This window comes from Ictalurus furcatus, chromosome 10 (assembly GCF_023375685.1).
Source record: "Ictalurus furcatus strain D&B chromosome 10, Billie_1.0, whole genome shotgun sequence".
In the NCBI taxonomy this organism is placed as follows: Eukaryota; Metazoa; Chordata; class Actinopteri; order Siluriformes; family Ictaluridae; genus Ictalurus; species Ictalurus furcatus.
In genome coordinates, this window is record NC_071264.1 from 17,685,748 (window position 1) to 17,711,320 (window position 25,573).

General features: G+C 40.2%; 1 protein-coding gene across 3 annotated transcripts in view; it reads left to right on the plus strand.

Moving 5' to 3' along the window:
- Positions 1–67: 67 nt before the first annotated feature.
- rc3h1a (ring finger and CCCH-type domains 1a) overlaps positions 68–25,573 on the plus strand; it is a 32,745-nt gene continuing 7,239 nt past the window's right edge. Inside the window, exons 1-16 of one of the 3 annotated variants that reach the window (XM_053634016.1) lie at positions 68–187; positions 8,810–9,263; positions 13,631–13,751; positions 14,816–15,055; positions 16,641–16,816; positions 17,507–17,707; positions 19,837–19,969; positions 20,401–20,519; positions 20,641–20,753; positions 20,831–21,124; positions 22,081–22,280; positions 22,764–23,140; positions 23,468–23,641; positions 24,585–24,737; positions 25,023–25,224; positions 25,457–25,547. In XM_053634016.1, coding sequence (XP_053489991.1) covers positions 9,033–9,263; positions 13,631–13,751; positions 14,816–15,055; positions 16,641–16,816; positions 17,507–17,707; positions 19,837–19,969; positions 20,401–20,519; positions 20,641–20,753; positions 20,831–21,124; positions 22,081–22,280; positions 22,764–23,140; positions 23,468–23,641; positions 24,585–24,737; positions 25,023–25,224; positions 25,457–25,547 — 2,825 coding nt within the window. In that variant the 5' untranslated portion in view covers positions 68–187; positions 8,810–9,032. Of the gene's footprint in view, positions 188–4,953; positions 8,233–8,809; positions 9,264–13,630; positions 13,752–14,815; positions 15,056–16,640; positions 16,817–17,506; positions 17,708–19,836; positions 19,970–20,400; positions 20,520–20,640; positions 20,754–20,830; positions 21,125–22,080; positions 22,281–22,763; positions 23,141–23,467; positions 23,642–24,584; positions 24,738–25,022; positions 25,225–25,456; positions 25,548–25,573 lie in introns of those variants that run through there. The other 2 variants (XM_053634018.1, XM_053634017.1) reach the window with 2 other exon arrangements.

Genomic DNA, 25,573 nt, shown 5'->3' on the forward strand with positions numbered 1-25,573 from the left:
ACCACTATATACTATGCGAGTTGGTTGCAGTACACATGCGCAGTCCGGCTCCTTGTGTGTAGTCTTAGCCGAGCTGGTGCCGCTTTGCTGTAGCGCGCGCACGCATCCACGTCGAGATGGTGACCGAAATTAAATCGTTTAATTTCTCTATAGACCGCTGAAGAATGGCACGGTTTAAAGAAATATTGTGAGTATATACATATTTACGTTTTCCATACCAATGTGCTGCGTTCTGTTTCTGTAAAAATTTTAGTTTCTATTAGCTAGCTAGCTTGCTAACAACTAGCAGGTTCACTCACTTGCTAGCGAGTGCGTAATGTTGCTAGCTTGTTAGCCGCGTATTACAGTTGGCTCTACAGCTAACTTTGATTATATTTATTTCAAATAATTAGATTTGTTTAAAATAAATATAATCGGGAATGTTGTACAAGCTGCATGGTCTACAATGTAGCCGCAAGATACACGATTAAATGCGTTTTATTACTGAAAATCAGTCAACGGCATAAAGATAGATGACGCTAGCGTGATGCTAATATTCAATAAGCACGCTAGGTTGGCGTAATACGGTGTATTGGCTAATATATACAATACCATTATTTTAACCCGAGTATAATATATCTTGGTGTTAGCTATTATCGTGACTTTATGATTGTATGCGTTCGTGGTTTTCTTGTGTTTTAGCAGCGTTAACTTTGTTAGCAGCGCTAGTGGGCTAAGTTGTAGTGGGCTAAGTTGCAGACGCGTTAAAAAGCCATTTTGAAAAATGACTAAGCTGCTGCTTTCAGGAGAAGCTGAAAACAATCGTTTATGCTCAAATATTGATGCTTAGCATGTGAGTTGAATGTTTAAAAGGTGGTGGTGGCTCGACTTGTTGGTTTTAGTGTGGTGGAATGAAACAACAAACAAACAACCTTAAAACAAACATCTGGAAAGCCAAAAAATAAAATAAAAAGACCCAGTAGACTATGAAAGAAATCCGTGTTTGTGTAGCAGTAACATGAGCAAGCAGCATTGTATTGGGACAGGTAGATTGTAAATGAGGTAATAATTTATCATTTAAAGACATTTTGAATAAACAAGATCTGTTTGGCTGTTTATTAAGGAGCGCTGGGTGTTCGCTAATAGTCAATGTAATTCACATTTAAGTTCACGAATACTAGCTGGGTAAATCTCTTCACCTTATCATTTTCATAGAAATCTGTCCATAATACACGTTTTGTTTTGTTTTTGTTTCGGTTTTGTGGCTGATGAAGTAGCCAGCCTTTCTAGCTTATATTGTTTCTATAGTTACAGCGGTGCTGTGTGGATTTATTTCATTTAGCAGAATTTGAACAAAAAAAACAATTATATTAAATAACTAAATAATCAGCAGTACAAGCTTTGAGGTCTATGTTAAATGCCCGGGACATGTGTATAGTATTTATTTATTATTATTATTTCTATTTCCAACCAGACTGCTTCCCAACCCAGGCTTTGTCTAAGCTGGGCTAGCTTAGCCACATGAGCTAACACGGTGTGTGTTTTTTCAGACCTGGATTCCACCTGCATTACACACACACACACACACACACATTGCTCTAACACACCCGCCTCTGCCCAGCAGCCCATTAGCAAGCTCTTTCATCAGGTTGGAATTGGGAAATTTTCTCAAACACGAGCGAGTTTCGGGAGCATCTCTGGAAAATACAAAGCAGTGATGTGCCGTTCGCGAAGGAGTCGGCTCTTTGATTCGACTCTTTGAGGTGCGAGCTGAGAGTCGACTCGCGTATATGAGTGGATTCAGTAGGTTCCCAGCCCTGGTGCTGAAGAATTAACTGTCCTGCGCATTTGAGACTTTACTGCTCATACACTTCATCTCAGGGAGTGCTGTTAGTTAGCAGATCAGTTGAATCTGGTGTGTTTGAGCCGAGAAAACACTACACAGTGTAGGACAGAGAGTTCTCCAGGACCAGGGTTGGGAAGCTCTTGGTGTATGCATGTTCATTAGTGTGAATGGTGAGTTGTGTGACTTGGGTAGGGCTGGGTGATATGACAAAAATCGATGCACATCAATGCACATCTCAATATATAATTTAGCTAACAAACTGTCTGCAAAACTAGCAAAATAAACAAAAGAAACCCTGTTAAACTGTCTTTGATGGTGCTTTTCTTTAATGCCGACAAAGAAGATTGGCAAATCGACCGCATCCGTTCAGTACCGTTTAAAATATACATGACCATACCAACAATATCTCAGAAAGGTGTATTGTGTAATCATTTTAGGGCTGTGACTAACGATTACTTTCATAATCGATTAATTGGCTGATTTTTTTCTTTTTTGATTAAAAAAAACTTTCAATACTATTTTTTTCATTGATTTAAATCCACAAACTGAGTTGTTACATATATAAACTTTAAATTACCACAACTGTTTGACCAATATATAAATAAGATTATTTATATATATGTATTTATGCATTATTTTTTATGGATGCACTTATAATTAAACTACAGTCCTAAATTAATAATAAAATTTCACTTTCACTGCACCTTATGGTTTCAGGTATATTGCCTTTAGATATATTGTGTTACTTGTTTATTTTTATCATACTGTTTTAATCAGACATTACAGATCTTACTTGCATCTACGTCCCTGCGTCTGCATGGAGACGTTACTAATAGTTCTCTTCCGTTATAATAAGTGACAGAATTTACACTGCAAACGTGCAAATAATATAATGACAATAAACTTTATTTAACTGAACCACTTAAGCAACTCGTACCAGTTTCTCCCAACCCCTTGCACACAGTGGATAATTTTGGATATAAACACAAATTTGTGCTCGTGCATCACTTTCGTGCTTCCACTCTACACAAGCTCCACTTTTCTTCTACACCACATTTAATATAAAATGCACCCCTGCCTTAGAGGACCTGGGTCGCGCACTTTTCTCCACTGTCACTTGATGATTACGTCTCCGTCTGATGTGACTGAGCTCATGTTGAGAGACGATACTACCCTTCTAAAATTCATACACTAGACGGCAGAACGCATAGTGTAAGTTTATTGTACGTTATTTGGGACACAACTTGGTCTGTAATCTCCGATGCATGTTTGAGCAGATGAGTAAATGTGGCGCGTGCGGACGACTAATCAGTCATGAGATTCGTTGACAACGGTCTTCATAATCGATTATTATCGATTTTATCGATTGGTTGTTGCAGCTCTAAATCATTTATAATGATGAATATAATATTGATATATCGCCCGGCCCTAGACTCAAGTGTGTGAGAAAGTGTGACAGTGTGAGACTCTAGACTACCGCTTATTGATACTATATGTAGTCTGTGTAATAGCAATCAACAAGGAAGATTTTATTGCTACATGGAGTCACTATTTCAGCAACATTGGAAGTGATATTTTCTTACTTCTGCACAAATTTGGTATAGTGCTGTAAAATGGCAGATCCAAACGATCGTCTTGAATGATTCCTCACACAAATCCTAAAGGACACATAGTCCGATGTTTTTTCAGTTTCTCTCTCACAACTTTAGTTCCGACCTGCAGTTAGTCTAGAAGAAAAGCATATAACTGTGATTTTCTTCTTACCCCGTCATATATGGCTTCTCACTAAATGTGTATGGAGACCTTGCTACTTCCTTCCAAGCTTGACCTTTCTTTGCAGAGATTGTTGGTGCCTCTGTGATTGTACATAGCTAGTATAGGTAGCTTGCTAGATTTTGCTAATCTGACACTGAAGCTAGTACGAAGCCAAGCATGTAATGTTTTCACCCAAATTAGGGCATTATTTAATTTGTCTTTAATTATTTAACAAAAAAAAGCAAAAACGCTCAACAAGCCATGCCCACACGTGTGTAGTGAGAACACAGCGTTATAGGAGGTGATTAATTATTAGAACAAATATTAATCAGCAGCACAATAACATGATAGCTGAGCTTACTGGATTTGTTAATGCACATTGTAGTGCTGTGATTTGAAATAGATTTTTATACAATGTTATATTTTTGTTAATTAGAATGTAGAGTGAGATTTCACAAAACCGTATCACTCATAGCTAGGCAAAGACGAACAGTCAGCTGCCATAATATCTCTCACAAGTTTAGCCGGTTGTTTGGGAGTCGAAAGAGTCGTATCTTCTCTGCGAACTGAGCCGAACGATCTATCTCGCTGAAAACAGCTGGAATTCCCATCACTAACAATAACATGAATATCAAGTGCATCATTTTCATGCCTCACTTAAAGTGGCACAAAGTTTAGAACTGACCGATATTGCATTACAGAGTAAATCCTGTTTTTCTCATTTTCCAGATGAGTTGAGTTCATTTCATTTGACGCATCATGGCTATAGGATGTCAGTGGAGTTCTTCTGTGGTGAAGTGTTCCTCTTTTAGCATGATTAATAACAGAGAGGTTTTACTTGTATGGAATCTGCGTGATCAAAAACGAGAGCTGGTTTTAGTTTGTTTTCCACCAATTTCAGAGATGTCATGAGATGAAAGTGAATTTCTGACTCAGTACAGGATCCCTTTCTATGATATAAATCAGATCTTAGTGTTGTCACAGTGTATGATCGGAATGTTAAATTACCGTAGACTTTTTCAAAATACAGATTAAATTAAAGCTGCAAGCAGCGACGAATTGGCCCTCGCACCCTGTGGACCGTTGGGGCTGCACTTCTAGGGGAATGCCATTAGATTTTTGTAGCACTTATGTTGTTAGGAGTGTATCACGATGTAAAAGATGTCAGTTCATGTTGCCAACAGTTGGCACTATGACTGTAACTACATATTGGCACATAGGTGTCTTCAGGCCAGAACTCTTATCAAACGTAAAGTTTTGGGCGGATTGGACGTTGTATGTATGATTTATAACAACTTCATGTTTCACAGAGAAACACTGAACTTTGTCAGATTTCCACAGCCATTCTGTGCAGTGAAAACTCGAAAGCTTTAAGCTTTAGCATCAACAGTGCCTTTAGATTAGACTGACTGAGTATGATGTTGCTTGGATGAAATCTGTAGTAGGGGTTTGTTAAAGTACGAGGCCTGGAAATGGCAAAAATCTGAACAAAATGGCTGACTTCCTGTTGAGTTTAGGGCATGGGTTCAAGAGACTTTTTTTTGTACGTATTGGCATGTTACTCGCATACCGAATTTCGTACATGTAGGAGAAGTGTAGCACGAGGCACACATCGTTGATATTTTGTAGATGGCGCTATTGAGCCATTTTGCCCTGCTCAATTCTGGAACCCCTATCGGATATAAATGTTCACCAGTTCTGATGCGTCTGCAAAGTTTTGAGTTTTCAGGTATGTTTAGTCCCTTTGGGATGAAATGTTTCATTTGGGAAAAGAAGAATAATAATACCCAGAGCAGATGCGGTGCCATCACCACCCTGTAGGTGTATGAAAACAATGCATAATGATGCGAGTGCTATGGAGTAAAACACCCAAATATACAAAGAGAAGAGTATTAAAGTTGCGTTACTACGGCAACACTATTTGATGTCAATACTCCTTTTGCAATTTTACAGCAGCCGTGTTTCAACAATATTGTGACCAAGTTTGAAGCGATTCATGTAAAAATAAGAAGACTATTTGAAAGCCTGTTTTAAGTGACATGCTTCCTGCTGCCAGTTGGTGGCGCTATGGCCGTGACTCACAATAGTCACATTCATGTGATCAGCCTCTGGGACCAAACATACAGCTCAAGATTCATCTAAATCCCTCACTGCATGCAAAAGATATGAGACACTTACTGTTTTTTTGCCATAAATACATTGCCTCGCCATGGCGAAACTGTACGTTCATTGTCTAGCCATAATGATGACCAAGTTTGGTGACAATAACATGGATCCCCTAGGAGGAGTATTTAAAAGTTCACAGCATGCACTTTTCTCAAAATCCAAAATGGCCGACTTCCTGTTGGGTGGAGCTAATGATGACAATATGTGTACTGAGTTTTGTACATATACGTACAAGTATGTGCGATTTATGCCCCAAGGTTTTGTAACGTGTTAAAGGGGGCGCTACTGAGCCCCCCACCACGTCCATGTGCTACTCTTTGTGGGGGCGTAATGGCTAACGCCTCTGACGTGTGCGCAGAGTTTTTGAGCATGTTGCCCCAAAAGCCCCCGAAACCTTGAAAAAAAATCCTTATGAAAACAGTAGGGCTCTGCGCTAGGCTTGCTGTGATAGACGGTGTTACACGGTGTTTGGACCGCACACCGATTACATCACTTGCCCACCGTGGAACCGCCCCCACCGTCGTTTTGCTTTTTTATAGTAATAAAAATCATTTAGTTCAGTTAGAGAACGGACTCTACGGTTAAAAACTGAATGCGTCTGCTCAATTCAGCACGAGCCGAACGAGTCTGAGTCGCAGCTCAGATCAGCAGGAGTCAGATTTCATTTATCACGAGTGAGGTGAGCTGACTGACCACACGATGGCGGAAGTACTATATTTAATATAAGCGAGTTTATCATTGTACTGTTTTGTAGTTGTTGTGTTTTTCACTAAGAATAACAATGAACCCATCATTCAAGCAATAATACCCCTGAACTGCCGTAAATTCAAAAGAGAATTGCGTATGGCCGCACGGGCTTTCATAAGGGGGACCCCAATGATACCGGTATTACTGGTGTTGTCACGTGTCAATTAACCGTTGGGAAAAATTTCCTCATGTCACGTCCCTTCTATGTGCACTTTCAATGCTTGGGCCCTAATAATAATAAACGGTGCAGATCCAGTAGGACTTCATGCCATCTGTGTTCGGGCCCTAAATACATTTCTGTTTATTACCATCTACGCGTTCATTTCTTTCCCCACCTGATCACTTTCTTTACTCTAGCAGTTCTCATCACTTTTCTGTCCATCTGTCCATCTGGACTTGTCCTAAATCACTCTACAGCACTTCTGTTTCTCAGCGCAGGGACACGACTGCACTCTTGGCTTTAATCTGTTACTGCTGCAGACTGCTTCCTCTGCTGTCACGGCCGATATCAATCACACAGAACAACATGTCATTGCTGACCATAACTTAACCAAACGACGCTCTAGTTTCGGTTAGGCAGCGCTTCACAGTCACGCTACTTAAGATTTTCTCTTTTTTTATTTTCGCTTAGCACTGCGTTTCCTCACAGCTGCACTTTCTTTCAGCTTATAACAAGATCGTTTGTGAAAATATCTTTCTAAGAATAATTAGGGAATTTGAAGTTTTTGCTTCCTTTTGGTGTTTGTTATATATACACACAGATTTCTTTGAGATGTCCTTGAGTTTTAACCCTGGCTTGTGTATTTTTAAATGGTTGATTTAATACCGCAGTATATATTTTTGAGCAAGTTTCTGAGAAAATTTCAGCCCATAACGCCGCTAATCTCATCTTTAACTCCATTTAGTTTAAGTTCTGTTCAGTTTGTTGGTGTTTAAATGACTGTAACTGTACTTCCCCCAATGTTTCAGTCTTGTATTCATAAGGGCGTGAGAAATGAAATGCCGAACATTTTAATTACTGCAGAAATTTTTTTAAATGTTGAGAGCCACGTGCTTGAGCGATACGAGTGTGAGTCATGACATTTTCAGTAGGCAGCGTTTACTCATGAGGACTTTATTTAACCTAATGGGAGTTTTCGTTTAACCTCACTGTGTGCGTCGCTTTCAGTAGTATTTCCCTCTCATCATTACAATGCACTTTCAGATCTTGCGTGCGCACGCACGCAGATGATAGGAAGTGATCTTGTTTACATATTAGCTCAGCTCTCTCTGCATGCGTGTGTGTACCCACAAAAGGATAATTTTCTAGTGAAGTTTCTTCCGTCATTGACGTCTTATCAGTATGACCAGAGTTCCCAAAGGTAATAGAATAAAAATAAATAAACAAAAACCCAGCATGACTGCCTCCCACTGCTCTCGCGAGATCTAATTTTAGTCATGAGGGAACTCCTCCAGCGCGAAACACGAGACAGGTGAAAACAAAGCGTGACGGAGCATGGCTGCAACCCACAGGTGAAGAAAGAGGAAGTTTCTCAGGTTGGCGTCCGCGAGGCTCAAAGAGGCGTGACGAGATTACCAGAACTGATTTGAATATAGTGCGTGCAGCCATGTAGACTGCAGATGTATGCATTTAGCAAATGGCATTTCCTTGGAGAGACGTCGTGGTGTGTGTGTGTGTGTATTTATATAAAAAGAAAAGCGTTTGTACAGCATGATGAGCTGAGAGGCTTTCTCTGAAGGTAAAGCTTTTTATTCTTTGTGCTGATTTGATATTTTCTGTCCTGAGGTGGTTTTTTTTGTGTTTAAAAAAAAAAAAAAATTTAAATCTTGCGTCACTTTCAGAAACTCCTTCTGTCTTGTATAACTCTTGTTTTTGTCTCACGAGTTGCTAATTTCAGCGCAGCGTGCTTTACGGCTCCTCCTAATGATTGACTGATGATTCAGAGTGCGAAACCTTTCATGTGTTGTCACCTAACCTCTTCCACTTGGTATTACCTTGTGTAACAGGCCAGAGCAAGCAGCACTTTGATTAGTCACTCAAAATCCCCAGCTTTTTGTTTCCAAATAAACAGACCGGGGGAGCGTTTACACTGTTCGAATCAAAGCCAGTCAGTGTGTGTATCCGTCATTAAAATACACCAGAGCATGAAGGGATCAGTGAGACTTTACAGCTGCGTCTGAGTGAGCTCTTTTTTAGCTACCGTGTCTAAAATGTACTCTTCACGACTTTTACGACTGCTCGACTGTTTTTGTACAGCTACTTGAGAGAGTGTATTAAAATTCTGCCATTTCTCAATGGTTTTTTTTTTTTTGCAGGTTATGTATTCAGCACTGTGTGCTACATGTCAGCGATGCCTGAAGATATTTAAACCCACCATTCAGAAGAGTGTTTTTGATTCCTGTGGAATCTGTAAAACATTTGGCACCTCTTTTTTTTTTTTTTTATTTTTTTTTTTTTTATTATAAAGCAACACATACCCACGTCTGTAAGAAGGTGGCTATCTGAGCGTCGCGCAAGAGACGTCTTCTTCAGTCAACGATGCCTGTACAAGCGCCGCAATGGACCGAGTTTCTGTCCTGTCCCATCTGCACGCAGACGTTCGAGGAGAACGTGCGCAAACCCATCAGCCTGGGCTGCGGTCACACTGTCTGCAAGATGTGCCTGAACAAGCTGCACCGCAAAGCCTGCCCTTTCGACCAGACCACCATCAGCACAGACATTGAGCTGCTGCCCGTCAACACCGCGCTGCTGCAGCTCGTCTGCCCTCAGGTCAGTCACCCGCTGCTGCGGTTTTGTTTTGACTAGGGATAGAAATCGCATAAAAACAATGTTATCATAATAAATTACACAAATATCTCGGGTAACAATAGTTCCGATTTCATCCTAACACAGACGTAACTTTAAAAACCATTTCGAGTTTATAAAAATATTTTTTATGCAAGTCTTGTTTTGCATGCAAATATGAAATATCACCACGTGTTGTAATATATTGTTTGAAAAATATGCCGTCTATAGTTGAAAAGAAGCCAAACAACTTTCTATTTTTGGACAAGCAGCGCTGCACACGTCACACTAGTTCGAGTTAGTTTTGGCTCATTATACCATGTTTCCTCACAGCCCCACTCGCTTTTTCAGGGGATAAAGACAACGTGTTGGAAAACAAGGTGTCTGCAGCTTTAAGATCGACCAAAAAAAAAAAACCGTTTTATCTCATAGCGTGTGTTTCCTTTTCACCTGTTTTGCATCTCATATGAAGCTTAATAGCCTGCTGTCTGTCTGACTTCAGAGCAGAGCAACAAAACATCGTCCTCTGATGATCTTTAGCTTCCCGTGTCCGTGCTGCCTGACAGATAACAATGAGTGTCTTCACTCTGAAAAGATGAGTGGGGGACTTAAAGAAAGAAAATAATTTGTGTTCTTTATCAAGGCAAAGTCACTTTAGTTTATATACACTCACCATCCATTTTATTAGGACCACTTGTACACTATTTATGCAGTCACTCAATCAGCCAATCACATGTTGGCAGTGCAACGCTAAAAATCATGTAAATGAGTGTCATCACAGTTGTAAAGAGTGCTTATTTTAATTACTATAGACCTCCTGTCAGCTTAAACCAGTCTGCTTGTTCTCATCTGATCTCTCTCATCAACACGGTGTTTTAGTCTGCAGACCCTCCTCACACAGGATGTGTGTTTGTTTTTCACAATTCTGTGTAACTTCTAGATGTGTGTGTGTGTGTGTGTGTGTGTGTGTGTGTGTGTGAACATTCCCAGGAGGTTTCTGAACAGTTTCTGAATTGCTCAAACCAGCTCTTCTGGTAGCAACAATCATGCCATGGTTAAAGTCACAGAAATCACACCCCGCCCCCCCCATCCCTTTGATGTTTGATGTGAACATGAACTCAAGCTCTTGATCTGTATCTGCATGATTTTTTATTTTTTATTTTTTTTGCATTGTACAGGTGTTCCTAATAAAAACAGTGAGTGTAATTTTATTTAAAGTTTATAATGAGCTTAGTTACTAATAATTTTCTACTTTATTTAAAGTCTCAACCTCAGTTTTTCAGCTGACCTTGTTAGCGAGTAATTAAGCCAAAACACTAAGCTAATGTTCGCAACTAGCGGATACAGCTGACTTCTAAGCAGCTTTTGGTATTTTTTCCGAAGCCACAGGTGATACTCTCATCAGTCTGCAATATTTTGTGTGGCATAGTGCACATGATCGTGTTTTTTAATGGTCAACTAATACCATGATGCCATAAGACAGAATAAAGCTGACAAATTGTACAAAGAAAAAGCTGGAAGTCAGTCAGTAATTCTATCACTGATCTGTACTATAAGGATGAATTCTGGTCACCTGTAAAAGAAACATGTTCGTATTAGCTTGCTAATAGCCCACAGATTAACCAATAACATTTAAAAAAAAAAAAAAAAAAAAAAAGAGGCTGTTTTCAAGTACGTGATACAACCCACATGGCAGAGGGCGAGGGACCAACAGTTTATAGTGGCTATAAATTAAGATCATAACAGGAACCAAATTTTGTCTCACAGATGTTCTACAGCAATAAATGTATGTATGCCATAAAGGATAAAAAAGTATGATGTGACATTTCATTAATAAATTCATAATGCATTTATTAAAATTTTAATTTTTGCCAAATTGTTGTGGAACAATCATCAGCTTCAGACTGGTGACAGTAACTCTCTTTTGAAATTTGTTGATTATTTTCCTATAACAGCACAACACAATCTTGTTTTATTCCTTACATAACATCACAGCAGAATATTGCCACTTTGTTTGTGATGCGATAATTGCTTGTGCAGTGGTGCAAAACAGCAAATAACCCTAACGTGTGTAATGCAGAAGATCAGCAAGGTGGGTTATTTAACAACCCTTGTTTTTGTCTGTTGTTTCCTGGTCTTAAGTCTCCGTAGTGTTTAGTCCATAGTGTTATAGTGTTGCTGATCTCACTTCACTTCCCTACATGGACTAGAACAAGGAAACAAATGAACCACCAGAGGGTGTTTTGGCTGCGTTAAGATAGTTCTGGCATTATTTTGATGTACATATTTGAAGAAGGATGCATGTAATGCTGAAGTGCAGGTAATGAAGAACAACAGCAATAAGAAGCATGAAGGTGGAAAGTGGGTGGAGTCAACTTGTTATTCTATTGCTTACCGGCGCGTCACATTTCACAAGAAGAACTTGTGGTTGTTCCTGTCTGGTTGGACTGCAAGAGTGTGTGTGTGTGTGTGTTTGCGCACACACACAAGCATGCCTGCTTAGTCACCAGGGTCATATTAGTTCATACAATCCAAAGCCACATCCTTTTCAGAGTGATTCGCTGAAACAGTATTACTGTCAAACATCCTGTACTTTTAATGTAGTGAGCCATTGTTAAAAAAAAATTTAACATTAACAGAAATTTTCATATTTTACATTTAATGCTTCAAATGATGTCTGTTAGGATCATGCTGAACATTTCTACTTTCCAAACGAAAAGAAAGAAATCCACTCTAGGTTTTTTCACTCTGCGCTGAACCCTGGGTTATAGTCGTTCTAAACCCTGGTTTTAACACAGGGGTATAGGAACGTTTCTCACTTGTAATCTAGAAGTGTGAGCATGAAACGTGTTAATGTTATGGCTAGATGCTTAGCAGCAGACACCCAGTCATGGATGTGAACAGTACGTGCTTCATATTATGTGCTTTGTACAGTCACAGAAACTCTGCGTGCTGTGTAAACAGAAGTTGCAGCGTTTGAGGGGGAAAAAATTGTCAAATGGAGAAAATAGCGAAGAGGAGCCGATTTTATTTTTACAGTTATGGTCGGAAAAGTCATTTATCCGATCATGATTGTTGACACCGCAAATTTGCAAATAAGAACGTTAACCCAGGGTTTAGGAATATCCAGTGTGAAGTGCCAGATTACGAATACTCAGGATTAATAGTTAACCCCAAGTAAAGTATGAAATGTGAAACAAGATTTACATTTATGGCATTTGGCAGACGCCCTTATACAGAGCGACTTGCATTTATCTCATTTCTATGTTTTGAGCAGTAGAGGGTTAAGGGCCCAGCAGTGGCAACTTGGTGGTGCTGGGATTTGAATTGGTGACCTTCACAGTAGTCCCAACCTTCTCAGTCTCAAACTTTATCAGAAGTCCAACATCTTAACCACTGAGCTACCACTGCCAAGTTAACCCAGGATTTTTTTTACCTGGAGGTTTAGAATGACCCAGGGTTAACCATTTCAAGCCCTACTTAAGATATTTGCATACCATTGGCACTTTTCAATATGCCAGTAAAAGGAATTAAGCAACAGTTTAACTTTGGGATTGCCCAACACTGGCTTACATGTGTTTTCCCTTAGTTTCACATGCCAAGCAGGGACTACTTATTGCGTTTGGAATACATAAGAATAAATAAAGGGTTCGTACGGTCATGAAAAACCTGGAAAAGTCATGGAATGTTAAAATGGCAATTTCCAGGCCTGGAGAAGTTTAGCAAAAATAAATAAACCCAGAAAGTTTTGGAAAAGTCATGGAAATTTGCTTCACAAATACCTGTATAATAGAATATACGTTTAATTGTTAATATTGGTAAAACAATACTTCTGGCACAGTTGCTGCTTGTACTTCATGGATGTAACCATTATAGACGTGGAGGGGGACACGTCCTCCCTAATAATCAGATATGACCAAATTGTTTTATGACAGAAACATTAAAGGACCAACAGTAATATCCAATATTTTTCCATTCTTTTCCGCTCTATTACAGCGCTATTCCATAAAATGGCAGAATATCATGATCATGAGCTTTAAAGGTGCACCATAAAACTGTACTCCAAGTGGCAAACATTTATAGTATAGCTGTGTAAACATTCTTCAACACACACTGGCCTTACTGTAGTTCTTTTGGTTTGGGTTTAAATTTTGTTAAGATATTCTGTGGTAAATTTTGTCATGGATTTTTATTCTTATTTTACTTGTATACATAGACATTTATGTTCATGAAAATTTGCTTCAAAATGAATGGAAATATATCAGTACAAAATGTGTATGAGCCCTGATGTTGTCTTGCAGTATATTGTATGATTATTTTATTATAAATATTGTCTTTTTCCCATTCTGCAGGTACCCAAGTCTCAGCCCGTCACTTTAGTGAAAGGAGCAGAGGACATCAAGCATTATGATGAAGCACGCACGTGTGTGGAGGAGCTGGCTCTCTACCTCAAACCCCTCAGCAACACCCGAGGTCTCGACAACCTTTATATAACATTTCAATCTCACATGAGGTTTTATGTTCACCCAAATAATCAGTCCGACCAGGAATTTGTGATCACAGAAATTCAACGCAAAATCCAGGAAGCTTTGCATTATTCAGAGTAGCTTGTAGTTTTTCAGAAATACCACAGATTTTAAACAGATTCGGGCCAAGACGTGTCGTGAGCGCCATCACGACGCATGTTCAGCTAAAGTCCTCTTCTGTTCACGTGCGTCAAACATGAGTACAACTAAGCGGTAAAAGTACAGCTAAAAAGTGATCGCAATTTCACCAATTCAAGTAGTTTTCTGCAAAAAAGCACAAAAAACGCTGCAAGTTACATCACAAATTCTGAAAAAAGCTTCACCAAAATCAAGCAGTTTTGGCTGCGCCAACCACAAAAAAGCTCTGTGAAATCCTGTTTTTAGAATAATAAACATGGCTTGACATGGTGGTTCAACTAAAATATCATTACAAGATTAAAATAAAAAGAAAAACTCAAGCATGTCCACTTTTACACCATCAAAAAACATCGCCAATTTTGCAGTGTAACTAAAAATAATACGGTGTATATTTCCGGGCCGTTCACTGGTACGTGATGTGATGTGCCATTTTTAACTGTCTTCATACAGTCACACTCAAATTATTTTGATTTTCTTCTTGTAGAGTCAATCAACCTCCTCATCATCAGAGTTACACCAATCTTTATTTGATGTGCATTACTCATAATGATCACGCTAAGCTAGCAAGCAAGCTAGGGTTTTTAGCTGGTACTTATTGGGACTGTGTTATGGGTACAGTGTGTGCTGCATGAATCACTTTTACATTCATATCAGCACCCGCTCTATCGAAACTGTATCTACGTGCTGTATGGATTATTGTATGGATTGAATAAAGAAATGTACATGATGCATTGTTCGAAGGAAATATAACATGCAGTTAAGCTCTAGGAAAGGCTTACATCTGTCCTCGCCACAAGTAAAGCTATTCATTTCATTCAGGTCTGCATGAAAGGTTAATGGTTTTACACTAACCCTCTGTGTGTGTATGTGCAGGTGTAGGGCTGGGTACTGCGAGTCAGAGTCTCCTCAGCAGACCCATGCAGAGGAAGCTGGTGACCCTGGTGCACTGCCAGCTGGTGGAGGAGGAGGGTCGTATCCGGGCCATGCGTGCAGCCCGATCTCTGGGTGAACGCACAGTCACCGAGCTCATCCTGCAACACCAAAACCCCCAGCAGCTCTCGTCCAACCTGTGGGCCGCTGTACGAGCACGAGGCTGCCAGTTCCTTGGCCCTGGTAATGCTTCCTTCAACGTCCTTCTGTTTGAATGCTTTTTAGCTCTGCCAGAATTTCAGGAATATTATATTTGTCAAGACTTGGTATAACCATTTCATCTTTCCTACACAATCTTACACTGCCATGATGCCAATCAGTCTAAAGGAGTGTTTTCATTGGCTGCTTCATAACTGTTTAGATCTGTACCAATAACATTTTATATTAGCTTGATGTATTTATATTCACTAGGGCTGGGCGATATGACTTTATGCTATCAGTATTGTGATATATTGTCACAATATACATTCACCGGTCACTTTAATAGGAACACCCGTACACCTGCTCGTTTATGCCATTATCCAATCAGCCGCATGTGTCAGCAGCACGATGCATTAAAATCAGCCAAGAACAGGAATCTGAGGCTGTCATGGGCACAGTCTCATCGAAACTGGACAGTTGAAGGTTAGAGGGAAAGTAAAAAAAAACACCTGGTCTTTTTCTAATCTTCAAGTGTCATGTTTGGGTGAGTCTGGTCTCATGATAGCTACAGATTCTTGCTCTTGGCTGACAGAAGTGGAACCTGATGTGGTCTTTTGCGGCTGTAGCACGTCCACCCCAAAATTTGATGTGGTGTTTGTTCTGAGACGCTTTTCTTCACGATGGTTGTAAAGACTGATCGAGTTAAGACCTCCTGACAGCTAAAACCAGACTCTGATCTCTCTCTCATCAACAAGGTGTTTCAGCCTGTAAACCCGCCGCACACAGGATGTTTTTAGTTCCATTTTGTGTAAACTGTAGAGGCTGTTGTGTGTGTGTGTGTGTGTGAAAATCCCAGGAGATCAGCAGTTTCTGAAATACTCAAACCATCTGGCATCAACTACCATGCCATGGTTAAAGTCACAGAGATCACACTTTTTCCCCCATTCTGTTGTTCGATGTGAACATGAACTGGAGCTCTTGACCTGTATCTTCATGATTGTTATGGATTGTGCTGCTGCAGGATGATTAGCTGATTAGATATATGCCTAAAAAAAGTGGATGCTGAGTGTATATACAAGCTGGTGTGTGTGTGTGTGTGTGTGTGTGTGTGTGTGTGTGTGTGTGTGTGTGTGTGTGTGTGTGTGTGTGTGTGTGTGTGTGTGTGTGTGTGTGTGTGTGTGTGTGTGTGTGTGTGTGTGTGTGTGTGTGTGTGTGTGTGTGTGTGTGTGTGGATTTTTCATTGATAACACTCTACAAGCACCTGTTCTGAAAATGTTTTGGTAATATACACTTAGTTTTAAGTGACATAATGAGGAACAATGAGCATCTGAGCAGCCAGTTGTCCAGTTACTTTTGGTCCTTTAAAAAGCAAGGGGTCCACATTTAATAAAGTGCTGTAATTCCTATACTGTTGACTGATTTGGATGTAAATATGCTTATATTATTGCATAAAGTCTGCACTTTGAGCTTATGTTTTATTAAATTTCAGCTTCTATAGCCTGTTAGACAATTTACAAATACGATAACTTTGTCGGTGTCCAAATATTTATGGACCTTGCCGTACATTGTGATGCATATTGTGTGTTGTGTGATATATTTTTTATCATATCACATCTATTTCCCACAGCCATGCAGGAGGAGGCTCTAAAGTTGGTGCTGCTGGCATTGGAGGACGGTTCGCCTCTGTCCCGCAAGGTTCTGGTTCTGTTTGTGGTCCAGAGGCTGGAGCCACGCTTCCCTCAAGCCTCTAAAACCAGTATAGGACATGTCGTACAGCTGCTGTACAGAGCCTCTTGTTTTAAGGTAAAATCATTTTACATGTAAAGTACAAAGTTCATTATGGATATTAATAGCTTATAATACAGTTCTCACTTCTGATTGGTCATAAGGTGTTGATTATGTTTCTGTAACAGCAGCTCTGACTGACAGTAGTGCAGCTGCACATCACAGGTTTATATTAATGCGCTCGTTCTAATACGTTATTGTTGGGATGTGTGTCAGACACGCCACATAAACAAAGACTATTAATAAAACATTAAAAATGCTTGCCGTTGTCTTTTTTTATTATTATTATTTCATATTAGAAATAATTTTTGGATATGGTGAATTTTTCTGATTTTAACAGTTTTATAGCAGTTTAAGTGAAAACAGGAACCAACTTGTTAGACAGATGTTCTGCAACATTGAATGTAGCTGTAAGGCATAGCAGTAATGACTTGTCTTTAACTAATAAAAATTGGAAATTGTTGGCAAATAACTGACATATAATAAAAGGGATGAAACACTTCAGAACATGCTGTTACAGGAAAATCATCAACTTTGAGGTGGGAACAGTAACTCTGTTTCAGTATACAACAATTTTTTTAAACACGGCCAATGTTTTATATAAACTCAAATGGAAGAGAATGGTGTACACCACCACACTACAGAATTGCTCCTGACCTCATGTCCATGGATGCATTCATGTTTTTTCTTTTTCTCCCTTCTCTCCAGGTGACCAAGCGAGACGAGGACTCATCCCTGATGCAGCTAAAGGAAGAGTTCAGGACGTATGAGGCTCTGCGGAGAGAGCATGACTCCCAGATTGTCCAGATCGCCATGGAGGGAGGCCTGCGTATTGCCCCTGACCAGTGGTCCTCCCTACTCTATGGGGATCAGTCCCACAAGTCCCACATGCAGTCAATCATTGATAAGGTAGGAAAAGCAAGCATTTCTGCCACACGTTTTATTAACAACAAAGATTTCTGCAAAAGAAAAAATTATAAAAGATCTATTTTTGACTGAACCCAGATGTCACTGTGAGTTTCACACTTTATTAACTGAGGGAAACGAAGCTGATCGCTCACGTGAAGGCAGAAGGAGTTTTTGTTTTGTCACGATTCAGTGATCCTTTTGCGTGTTCTTTCTTCTCCAGGTGACGTCATCTGTCACGGTCTTTCTTGCTTATATCTGAATAAGAATCCAGGATGTCACTGTGTGACAAAAGTGAAAATATTCCTAATTTAAGGGTTAACAATATTTTATTTTTATAAATTAAGTACAAGATTATTCAGACCGTTTTAGATTTTATTTATTTATTTATTTTTAAATACACATCAGGCTTGACATTTTCTTAATATATTGGCAGATAATTTTGCTAATAATAATTAATTTTAGAAATAATTAGAATTCGAAATAAGTTTAATAATCATACTGTATATTTAGTTTATTGTAATCGTACACTGGGAATTATTCGATACACTATATGGCCAAAATTGTGTGGACACTTATTGGCTTCAAGTGATTCAGCCAAATTGCTAACAGGTGAATAAAATCAAGCACATAGTCAGGCGATCTCCATAGAAAAACATTGGCAGTAGAATGGATTGTACTGTAAAGCTCAGCGACTTTAAACATGGTACAGTCATAAGAAGCCACCTTTACCACAAGTCAGGTTGTGAAAGTTCTGCCCTGCTAGATCTGCGCTGGTCAAATGTAAGAGCTATTCTTGTGTAATGGAAGCATGTAGGAGCTACCACAGCTCAGCCACGTAGTGGTAGACCACACAAACTCTCAGGCCACTGAGTGCTGAAGCATGGGGATGAAGCACATCCTCTGTTGCATTACTTACTACAGAACTCCAAATTGCCTGTGGAAGCAACATTAGCATAAACTGCACGAGGAGCTGGATCTTGGAGCAGTGGAAATTTTCTCTGCAGTGATAAATCACACTCCATGGCAGTCTGATAGACACACACTGGTTTGGCAGATGCCAGGAGAACGCTAACTCCTAGATTGTGTAATGCCAACAAAGTTTGATGGAGGAGGGATGATGTTTGGGCTGTTTTTCAGGGTGTGGGCTCAGCCCCTTAGTTCCCGTGAAGGATAATGTTAACGCCGAGACATGTCCTCTATATTAATGCCCATGGTTTTGGAGTGGTATGTCCAAAAGCTCATGCAGCTGTGAAGGTCACGTGTCCACATACTTTTGGCCATGTAGTGCAAGTTTGGCTATATTAAAGATATATGTTCAAGTGCTAAGATTAAGTAATGTTTTGCACTGTGCAGTGTTTCTCAATAATAAGAGTGTAGTAAAAAAAAAAGTGCAGTACAGTTTCAGAGAAACAGGACTTTTCATCAGTCCTTTAAAAATAAACACTGAGAAGGAGGGAAGTGTTGCTACAATTTGAACATTTTACAATTTTAATGATTAAACAGTTAAAAAAAAATTGTAATAAAAAAACAACAACTTTGTACTATGTTTAGTTTTTACTGCATCCACTATGAAATATTATATCGTAAAGCAATAAGCCACTTTAGGGTGTTCATTGCAGCGATTTTAACATGGGTAAAGAGTCTAAAACACCATTAGCTGTGATAAAATCACTATAACACATGCCCTCGAGTGGTTTATTCCTTTAATAAAAAAAAACAATACAAACGATATGAAAAAATTCAGTGTTCAGTAACTTACTAATAATTAATGAACGCTATAAACAGTTCTTCTGCCTCACAGTGTAGCCTGTTTGTAATACAGCTTTGGTTGCTAAACAACATAACACGATTAGCGTATTACATACACAGAACAATGGTTGAAGTGTAACTTTTTTCTTCTCCTTTTTTTAAACCAAGAGTTCAATTATCCCAATGCATCAAAAGTGTATGTGTTTGTGTAGAGGATTTTACAGTGCAGCTCAGCCAATCAGATTTTAAAACTGGAACAATGTTTCATAAACATCTATCCATCGCTCTCCCTCCCTCTCTCCCTCTCTCTCTTTATATATAGTGTGTGTGTGTGTGTGTAATATAATATAATTATTTTTATTTTTTTTTTTTCTCTTCAGTTGCAGACCCCAGCGTCTTTTGCTCAGAGTGTACAGGAGCTCACTATTGCCCTGCAGAGAACAGGAGACCCGGCCAACCTCAACCGCCTTAGACCGCATTTAGAGCTGCTGGCTGACATCGACCCGAGCCCAGGTCTGTGCTCAGACGCACCTTACAAGACATGAATAAGCAATGATCCACTAAACAGCTGTTGTCGTTTTGGTGCTGCACTTTCAGCACATTTGATCTGACACAAAACGACCATAATGATGTAAAGTAAAGAATATTGCTTTACCAAGAACACCAGAAAATATAAACTTCTCTGTCCTGAAGACTTTACGGTGTCAGTACAACTTTTTATAAAGCACTTGTACTTTTTTATTTATTTGTTTATTTAATCCATTTATGTGGAGCGTCCGCCATAGTCCCTGTGAATGAGATACTATAGAAACAATAACATGTTGGAATGAGCGCATTACTATGAATCCGAAAGTACCTGCCTCATACATACGGTATTCCCAGTTTAATTTTTATACTGGTTGTTTTATACATCAATAAATGAATTTGTGATCTGTCTCAACTAGATGCCCCTGCCCCTACATGGGAGCAACTGGACAAAGGGCTGGTGGCTGTAAAAACAGTAGTGCATGGTCTTGTGGACTTCATCCAGAACCATAGCAAGAAGGCAGGAGACCCACAGCAGGTACGTAAATCCATCCACATACAGCACAAACGTTACTGGCACTTTTTTCTTTTTCATGTGGCATTCTGACATTCTCACCAACGTTGAAAGGTCTCTAAAACAGTGTGTCATGTCTTCCTAGGCTCCTCAGCACAGCAAGTACAAGACATACATGTGTAGAGATATGAAGCAGAAGGGAGGGTGTCCCAGAGGCGCAAGCTGCACCTTTGCCCATTCCCAGGAGGAACTGGAAAAGTGAGTGATTCCTCTTTGCTCAGTGTCTTCATGGACACTGTGCAGTGTGGTTTCATATTTATTCATCTTAACCCCAGGTTCCGTAAGATGAACAAGCGTCTGCCTTTGCGAAAGCCCCTCAGCCAGTCGCTGACCCAGCTTAACGACATGGACATGGGTTGCAATCCGGGCCTTCTGCCTGATGATGGATTGGATCTGGCGCATCTGACCCACAAACCTGCCATGGTCACTAATGGCATTCTATCAGTGCCACCTGGATCAGAGCTCACACATCTGGTCTCCCGTGGATCGGCAGCACCCTACGACACGGCTCGCAAGCTGGGAAAACTAGACACAGGCAGCCTCAGTGCTCCTGAATCACCTCCAGACTCGTAAGTGGGAAATACTAATTAGCCTAGCTTGCTCTCTAGGTAAAGCCTCTGGTATCCCCCCCCCCCCTTTTTTTTTTTTTTTTTTTTTTTTTTTTTTACGTGTATGCGCACAGTCGTACACATAGCCTTTCAAAGTATACTGTACGTGTACATAGACAGTCGACGTGTACACATTAGGACAACCTGCACTACCCCTCCTGGCCTACAAGAGTCAGTACAGAGCAGTAAAGCAGGTCTTCTGGTGTGAATGGCAACAAAGCGAAGAACAGTGCTCGGGCAATCTCGCCACGATTAGCACCCGTATACAAATCCTTATACCCTGTGACTAGAATTATACAAATGCGGGTAGTTTCTAACCTGCACTCGTTTCCGTCTCTTCCGTTTATTCTGTTTCTTCGACTATGTTGAGAATCAACGGCCCTGGGTCACTGTTGCCACCTTGTGGAACAACTAAATAGTGCAAAACAATTAATGCGCATGTGCGACCTGCAACTGGTTAGAAAAATCTGGCAGCGTGCGTACAGTACATGCGTACTTTGCCGATTATGAAATTTGCGTCATGCGTACTGTACGCTGTTCCTAGCGTACGCATGAAAAGTGAAGTATACTTTGGGCTTTAGACTGCATGCAGCTACAGTTAAAGTGAGGGGTCACAGCATGTATCAGTATCCTCAAAATAGGCACATTTTTATTTTAGTTACATTGCAGCACTGAGATATTGGCAGTAAAATATTTTCAGGTCAAGTCTCCTTGAATTTTATTACTCTGCATATAATAAACACAAATTTCATAAGAAAATAACATGCAGCTTTTTGGTTTACTCAGGATTTAGTGTCTGGCATAATGTGTGCACACCATCCAGATTAGCTCTCAGGAATTTAAAAAACACACATTACACCCAAAGAGGACATGTCAAAAACATGGACAAAGTCTATTTCTGTCTTTGTTTTCTGCAGCCTGGACTCCATTCCTAAAGTGATGTCTTCAACATCTCATCCTAGAGTCCCGAGAGAGGGTCTGACTGCACACACATTGTCTGCTGTCTCCAGAGTTCCCCAGATGCCACAATACCCTCCACATCAGCCTGAGGCCTATTACTCAGAATCCAGAGTACCACCGTCTGGTTCACAATACGATTCCTCTCAGTATCCCTCTGGTAAATCTTTATTATCTTTAGATCAATGTCCACTTTATTAGGAACACCTGCAGTTATCCAATTAACCAATCAAGTGGTAGCAGCGAAATGCAAAAAAAACATCAAGCAGATACAGGTCAAGAGCTTCAGTTAATGTTCATTTCAAACATCCGAAAAAAGAAAAAAAAAAAAGTGAACTCTGACTTTGAACGTGGAATGGATGGAGACTTCCTTGCAGCTCAAACCAATACACACACACACACACATTTATTTATATATATATATATATATATATATATATATATATATATATATATAAATAATATAAATTAGTGTGTGTGTGTGTGTGTTACATACATTTACCCAGTTTTATCCACAAAACCTACATTCTACATATTTGGGTGAAATTACAAATGTTTGTAGAGAAATTGTTTCAAAAATATTTTTGCCTTTTTGTCTGCAAAGAGCTATAATAATTTAAAACTTTTCCCTGTCTTTCTGTAGGCAACTCCTACGCTTATCAGCACTTGCAGCCTCGCTACACTCGCCAACCAGTTGACCCCGGCTTGGCGCCCTACCCAGACCCCTATCCTGTGTCCTATGCCCCGGAACGGCAGTATCCCGCTCCTCCATCTGACCCTCGCTATAGCTATCCACCGCATCACGACAGCCGCCGACATGCACCTTATGGAGGCCACCCTCCTCTCACGTCATATGCTCGAGACGAGCTGGGCCACAGGAGTCCCGTCCCTATGGAGATGACCCCACCACCACAGGCGCCGACAGCAGGAGCCTCGTCCTCCTACCTCCCAGAATCACGGGACAGATATGGCCCTGAGAGCTACAACCACTCCGGCCACAGCAGACCTTACAGCGGCCGGGTGAGATGTCAACCATCACTGTGTTATTCTATAAGATTTAGGACTTATGTGATCATATTTCTGTATATCAAGCAAACTTTTGGGTTCCTAGGAAATCCTGCATAGTGATTATATCGCAAATGACCATGTAAATGATCTTTTCTATACTATGTATACTAGAGTTAGGTGGAATTGTTTCCTCCTATTAATACTAAATTAATGTCACTACTTCTTCCTGTACAAAAGTTTTAAATCCTGTAATATCCGAGTGAAATACCTCATGGCACCATCTGCCTACATACACTGTGTTCTTTTTATTACTAAACAAATATTTGTGTGTATACACAGAGCGCCTATGCCCGGCCACAGCCCAGCCTGGACTACCTTCACCGTCGGAGGAAGGAAATCATGGCCCAGCTTGAGGAGCGGAAAGTAGTTTCTCCTCCTCCCTTTGCCTCCTCTCCAAACCTGGCTCATTCTTATGACCCCAGTTATACACAAGAGGCCAGGGGGCAAAATCATGTAAGATCATTAGTGCTTCATTTAAGAGGAAACAAAGTGTCATATGTTTTGTTAAAGGGTCACCAATTCAAACCAAACACAATGAGTTTTAAACATTGAGACATTGTGCCTTGTATTCAGGTAACATTGACATATCGACCAGCTGATAAAGGTGATAAACTCTTTGTACACGTAAAGAAAAGTTATCACAATGGCCATCTGCAGGAAACTATGTCAGTGCTGAGAGACCCAAACTGACAAACTGCTTTTGTGGTTATAGAGTCCTTTCAGTTTCGTTACTACTTCAACAGTTATAAAACAATGAAATTAATGTTTTTAATTGCACATATGGCCAAGCCATGGTTTGGGTTAATTCGGCTCGTGGTAATTTGTCATTTTTTTCAGGGATGGTGGAGCACTTGTATTATACAGAGATGTTTAAAGCTGCTTATGAATCAGATTTGTCCTATATCAAAGTCCAGTGTTGAACACATCAGTAGCCCAGGCTCCCAGGACAAGCAGATTTCATGCCCGAGTTATTCGGTTTTTTTTGTTGTTGGTGGTGGTTTTTTTTTTTTTTTTTTTTTTTTTATAAATTATTATTCTTGTTGCCTGGTGGGCATTAACCAGTGCAAGAAAATAAATTCCCTCTTCTTATTGACTGCACACTATAAGATTTTTGCCCCAATTTTCCAGCCCTTGCACTAGTCAGTTCACTTTAATAAGAAAGTGTGTAGGAAGATGATACATTTCCTCAAAACTTACACAAAACCTTCTATAATCAGCAGGTGGTAAAAACAACAAACAAAAAAACACTCAGCTGAAAATGCAGTTTTTCTGAATAATAAAGCCAAAAGTGTTTTGGTGAAACTGCACTGTCATTAAGCAAGTGCAGATATTTGTGTTGTAGATATTTGGATTTGTTGCGCGTGCTAAACTGTTTGTTGCTGTAAATGGTCAACAGTATATGGGAGAAAACCCTCCGCCGTGCCAGAATGTCAGACAACCGGAATACGCGGCGTCGTACTCGCCGTGGTCATGTGACACTTTTGTCCCGTACATCGGCACCAAGGATATGAAGTCCAAAGACTGCTCGGCCACAGGCTACATGGAGATGGTAAGCTCTATGTCCATCTCTGTTGAGTTTATAAAGATCACAAAAAGAGAGTTGTTTGGTTTGAACCTTGTCGTGATTGTTCTGTATGTGGGAGTACAGGAGCAAAAGGTTATCAGTGTTTATTCTGTTGAGTTTGCTCCCTAAGGACACACTGATGGAGCAAAGGCCATAACAAAATGCAGGAGCCAAGATATGATATCTATAACCTTTCTGACTGAATATAGAGAAACTCTTTGACTACATTTTTCATATGTTTTCTGCAATGTTTGCTCTTCCCTCCTTAAGCAGGCCATAGAAAAAAGCCGGAGAGATCCGGCTCTGGAGTTGCAGCGTCGAGTGGCAGAGGTCAAGGATGATGACCCGATCATCCCTTTTGGCTCGCTGCCCACCGTCTCTCGCTTTGGAGCCATATCTCGCACGTCCAAATCGGGATATCAGCCTGCTGGCCTTGTTCCAGGCCCCCCAGCCAAACACTCTGCAAATGCAGGTACCCTGAAGCAGCTCTGCTCTCTATACTGACCTCCAGATTACAGCAGTGTGTCTTTGCTGCTGATGTGTCTCATGGCACGTTTAAGCAAACACATGCACAGAATCACACACACGCACACACTCAGCCTTTCATCACTTTATTTATATAAATCTATAATATTTTCTCAGTGTGTTTGCTGCCTATTGGAGGACTTTATAATGATGTTCCAATGCCCTGTTCCATCTCTTAGTTGATTACAGCTATGGGAATCACGGAGGATGGAGTGAACCCTCTTACACCCAGCACCAAACCATGCCATCTCAGGGACACTTCAGTGAACGGTAGGGGCCCTGTTGTTGTCATAGCA